This window comes from Phocoena phocoena, chromosome 7 (assembly GCF_963924675.1).
Source record: "Phocoena phocoena chromosome 7, mPhoPho1.1, whole genome shotgun sequence".
Classification (NCBI taxonomy): Eukaryota; Metazoa; Chordata; class Mammalia; order Artiodactyla; family Phocoenidae; genus Phocoena; species Phocoena phocoena.
The window spans coordinates 106,749,498-106,754,385 of NC_089225.1; the positions used below are offsets into that span (position 1 = coordinate 106,749,498).

Genomic DNA, 4,888 nt, shown 5'->3' on the forward strand with positions numbered 1-4,888 from the left:
CAAGCATCACAGCCAGGGTGTGTTAAAGAGGAACAGCACACAGGGACTCAGGAACACACCAGCAAGCAGATGCCTGAAGGAGGCGCTCGGGGGACAGAATCGTGGGCGTCCAAGTTTCCACGGGCCCCGAGGCCAGCGTTCGCCAGGTGCCCAGGTCCGTGAGGGGCGCGGCAGCTGCTCTCCACCCATCCGCAGGAGCCGAGGAGGAGGGAGGACAGCAGGCTGTTGTCGGCAGAGAAGACTGTCCCCAGCACCCTGCCGTGGGAGCCACCCTGGCTTTTGTGACCTCACAGGAGGGGTGTGGGTGACCCTTTCCTGTGGGCCCTGGGCTCGGACGGATGCCAGAGCCTCCCCGCAGGGCAGGGGCACACAGCCCCTCGGGGAGGGAGTCAGGAGATTAGGCAGATCCACGTAGGTGCACGTTTAGGTGAGGAGGACCCACCATGAAGAAGGGCAAGGGGCAGAAGTCGAAGGCCAGGCGCCGAGGCTCCGCCTCCCAGCACGCCAGCTCCGAAGGCACCGGATCCAGCCCGCAGCCGCCCAGCCCCCCGCCCACCCCGCCACCGCCCAGCTCTGGAGTCACCTCACAGCCCAGCAGTGAATCCATCCCCCCGCAGCCCGTGCCCCAGGCTCTCCCAGCTCCCGAAGTCAGCCGCTGGGCTCAGGGCGTCGTGTCTCCAGACACTGGCACAAAAGCATCCCCTCGATCCAGCAAAACAGGTGGGCAGCCTGCCTGCCCGAGTGGTTCTAGCCTTCCTGCTGATGGAGTCCCAGGGCTGCCCCAGGGGCTGATACTTTTCTTACTGGGTAGTGATGCATGGTTAACGTGTGTTCTGGAACGGTGCGTGGGGAGTGCGAGGGGGTTGGGTTTTTTTTTTACCCAGGAGACCAGGATTCCTGGGTTTTGTCATTCCTCACCATACTGAGTCTCTCTGAAGACAGCCTCGCAAACATATTAACATTCAGCATGGCTCGGTGGTAATCCTAGCTCACTGGGACTCAGAAGTACCACGTGGCTGCTAGAAAATAACCACCAAGTCTGCATTAGTACAAGAATACAGTTAAGGACAAGGGAGGTGGTCATACCGCTTTACTCTGTCCTCATCAGGCCACTTGTGTGCTGTAAAGGATGCCCGGCGATCTAGTCCAAGGAAGATAGTCCAGGTTGGGGGGATGAGAAGGGTGGGGGGGAGGCAAGAACCTTCTGGTGTGTGAGAGCCGGTTGAGGGAATTGGAGGATATGTCTGTCAGCTGGAAGATGTGAGTAGATTTGTTCCATGTTGTCCTCAGATGTCTGACTAAGGGTCCCTGGATAGGGTTGCCAGATAAAATACAGGCCACCCAGTCAAATTTGAATCTCAGATAAGCAACACATAATTTTTTAGTATAATAAGTGTGTTATGAATATTGCACGGGCGTCCTGTATTTTTATTTGCTAAATCTGGTGACTTACCCTTGGAAAACACTGGAGAAGGCAGATTTCTGCTCAGCGTTAAAAAAAAATCCAACAGTTAGCTCTCTCTGAAAATGGAACGGCTGTCCAATGGAAAGCGCTCCCCCATCTTCTTGGGTATCCAGGGTCCAAATGAGCATTGGAGCGTGTCGAGGGAACTCACACAGGCAAAATCAATTATTACCTGTCCACATTCCTCTGGGACCCACAGCCCAGGACAGCAATGGGAGGTGAGCTTGGGGAAGTATTTCAAAGACTGTCCACTGGAGTAGCAGTTGTCTTCTGGTTGAATCCGAGAGCCCCAGAGAAATGGAACGTGGCCGCTCCAGTTGCAGGAATCTCAGTGCCACTTCTCCTAGGATGGACAGTCACCTGCTGCCGTCCCTTCCTGTGAATTCCACGGAAAGAGCACAGAATTGAGTTAGAAATCCTGCGTTGAAGCCCACTCCTTCCATCTCCTTGCTATCAGAGCACGTCTCTTCTATCCTCTGAGCCTCGGTTTCCGTATCTGTAAGCTGAGAATAACCATATTCCCGTTCACAGGATTGTTCTGATTGAATGAGATGGAAAATGCCGTACAGAACACTGTACAGGTGTCAGCTGTTACGTCGGTGTTCTTCGTATTATTCCCAGGTAGCACCAGTCTAGAAGACAACTAGTTCCCCATGCAGTTGGTCCTCTCTCCTCTGCACACGCCACTCCTGGTGTGGACACCTCCCGCAGGCAGTGGGCCCCTCACCTCTCTCCTTCTCTGTCCAGCAGGGTCTGTGACGCGAGCGGGGCCGCGCTCCTTCTGTTCCTGTTCCGCGTGTCCCGGCAGCTCTGCTTGCTGGCATCGTCTGGGCCTGTGCCATAGCCGCATCTTCGATGTCCTTCTGCCTCGGGCCTGGCCGACCATGCCGGGGAGAGGATTCCCAAACCTCCTCACCTTCTACAGGTCCTAGGGCGCGTGGGGGGGCTGGGCCCTCGGGGCACACAGTGTATTAGCAGTTGTGTGTAACTTCTTCCTCTCGGGACTCCCAGGCCCAGAGGAAATCCACGTCCTGGGGGTTGGCACCCGGGCCTTTCTGACTAGCCCCAGGCCCAGGTACCCCACCTTCATGGAGAGGTGACGACTTTCTTCCTTACCGGGCATGGCTTCTTTGGGGTTCATTTTTCGTCGCTCCATAGGCAGCCTCCTTGCTCACAGCACACGCCCCCGCAGTCCGTCCTAAAGTCCCTGTCGCTCCTTCCGCAGCCTGAGCCATAGCCCAACGCTTCCGGCTCCTGACCCGCACATGAGCGTCCCCTGGAATTTAGAGATAAATACGGATGTAAATCACATAACCCCTGGTGCCAGGAAGACCTCTACCCCCTTCAGCGGGTCTCGGGCTCTTCCTGGCAGCCCCACAGGGGTCTGTCCGTGACCCGGAGGCCCACACAGCATCGCCTGCAGCATCTGCCCTTCTTTTCCTCTCCCACGAAGCCACCAGGTGGCCGCCACTTCCTCTTGTGGGAAGATCCCTGTTGAGGGAACTGGACTGAAGATGTCCCTCACCTTTTCCGGTGGCGCAGGGCTACGCACAAGGGCTGGAGAGGGGCCTCCGCCTACCCCCAGCTCTGGGACCCAGGGCAGCTCCGCTTATACTCAGGTCTCACAAATGTCCACAGAAGAGGCCTTCCGCCTGGGCATCTCCCAGCCCAGAAGCTGAGCCGACCCGTCCTCCATCCCCATCCGGCTCCTCTTCCCAGCCCCTGCCCCACCAAACCCGCTCTCTTGTATGTTCGTGAAAAGCACCACCTCTCAGGCATATGAAGAGAGGCAAACAGATACCCAGGTGTGTTGGGAGAATATGCCAGAGCTAAAAATACCGTACTGCCTGGTAAGTCCCGTCAAGGAAGGGCCTGCCCCCCACCCACCATGATCAGCTATCCTTCCACACACTTAGTGCTTCTGTCCATTTAGTGCCAAATTGTGCCGTGGATTCATAAACCAACAAGTAGGAAAACCGACTCTGCAAAAGGATACTAGGCACTGGGAGGGAAACCAAAACAGGGAACTTTACCCTTAAACAGTGTGCAGTCCACATGGTAAGCTAAGATGTGGACATTTAGAAACGCGTGTACAGGCCAGGAAGTGATACGTGTCCTACAGGAGGTGTTCAAAGAGCTTCACTCCTGAGCTGGGGTCCAGGTAGACGTTGTAGTATCAGTTGTAACTGAGCTGAATCTAAAAGGATTTTAGCATCCTCTATGGCCTATTTTAAAGGGAGAGCTTTCCAGGAGGAGGAAAAGGCACAAGGCAAGGCTCAGAAATAGGAAAGTGACGGGGAGGGGCGGAGTCCAGTCTGGCCGGGATGCAGTCCTAATTCTGCTCAAGTTTCACCTGCTTCCATAATCTTTACATTTCTCTGTGGAGTGGAATGTTGACTCTGGGCTTTAGGTACACATTCACATTAGATAAGAATCCCTACTTTAGTAGGATTTTTGTCCAAATGGATGTTGCATCTTGTGAAAGCCTTCCTCGCAATTATTAGCATAATCACATACTTTGCTTTTCCACCACCTTTGTGGTAGGTGTGGTATGTGGTTTCCTCAGATGCCTCAACCCCAGAATAGAGCTACATGGTAGGACTACTTCACAGGGTGGCTGTGAAGCTTGAGGAGGACACTGGATGTGAGGTGTTTAGCACAGGGCCTGGCACACGGCAGCCTTGACTACCTTTGTCACCTTCTCTCTGAGTGTCCAGGGGAGCTGGCATCCCAGGCCAGCCCATCCTCGGATCCTGGGGGGGTCCTGTGGTAGAGCTTTATTGGGAGGGGTGCAGGGAGTTGTGTTCCTTTGAGAGGAGGAGCCATAGGGGGAGATGGACATTCCTGTGATCCTGAGGGACCCCACAATTTCCACTTTCCCCTGCATATAGACAGGCACTAAATCCCAGCTGCCCCCCAACCTGTGGGCTTTCTGCTTTGCTTTGCAGAAAACCTGCAAGTAAACATTCCACTCATCATAATTTGCATGTTCCGAACCCTTGGGACTGTTGCTGTGGTTCTGGGAGCCCTGGGAGCTGCCTACTACATCACTGAATCCTTGTGAACAAGTCTCCAGGCCTGCGGCCCAGCAGGTATGTGGACCCCCTTCGTGCCCACGGCCCTTTGCAGAGTGATCCTGAAGCCCACTAACTCACCATTCCTGCAGCCCAGGGCTGATGGAATGTCTGTCTCTTCTCTGAATGGAGGAGGTCTCTAGGGGTGGGCGAAACCCCCAGCCTCTCAGGGGAATCTTGACAACTGAGTGACTTGTTTCTGGCCTCAGGGTCCACTGGCACATCTCTCTTAGGCAGCCCTGGACACTCGTGGACAATGCTAGACCCATTGTGGGATCTTCAAAACAGAGTTTCCCACCTCTCCTCTGGCCTGGGGTTGGTTGCCCTAGTCGTGGACACCAGATAGGAG

At 55.1% G+C, this 4,888-nt stretch overlaps 1 protein-coding gene across 1 annotated transcript; it reads left to right on the top strand.

The window, feature by feature from the left end:
- Window positions 1–443: 443 nt before the first annotated feature.
- SPATA3 (spermatogenesis associated 3) lies at window positions 444–4,519 on the top strand. The gene is made up of 3 exons (XM_065881034.1): window positions 444–720; window positions 2,216–2,390; window positions 4,414–4,519. The coding sequence occupies exons 1-3, from the start codon at window positions 444–446 to the stop codon at window positions 4,517–4,519; spliced, it is 558 nt and encodes a 185-aa protein (XP_065737106.1).
- Window positions 4,520–4,888: the final 369 nt, after the last annotated feature.

What these genes read in the sequence shown, in the direction of transcription:
- SPATA3 (XM_065881034.1), top strand. Translation starts at nt 444, where the DNA reads ATGAAGAAGGGCAAGGGGCAGAAGTCGAAGGCCAGGCGCCGAGGCTCC. An exon ending in CCCTCGATCCAGCAAAACAG is followed by an intron (nt 721 to 2,215) that starts GTGGGCAGCCTG and finishes TCTGTCCAGCAG; the next exon opens with GGTCTGTGACGCGAGCGGGG. An exon ending in AACCTCCTCACCTTCTACAG is followed by an intron (nt 2,391 to 4,413) that starts GTCCTAGGGCGC and finishes TTTGCTTTGCAG; the next exon opens with AAAACCTGCAAGTAAACATT.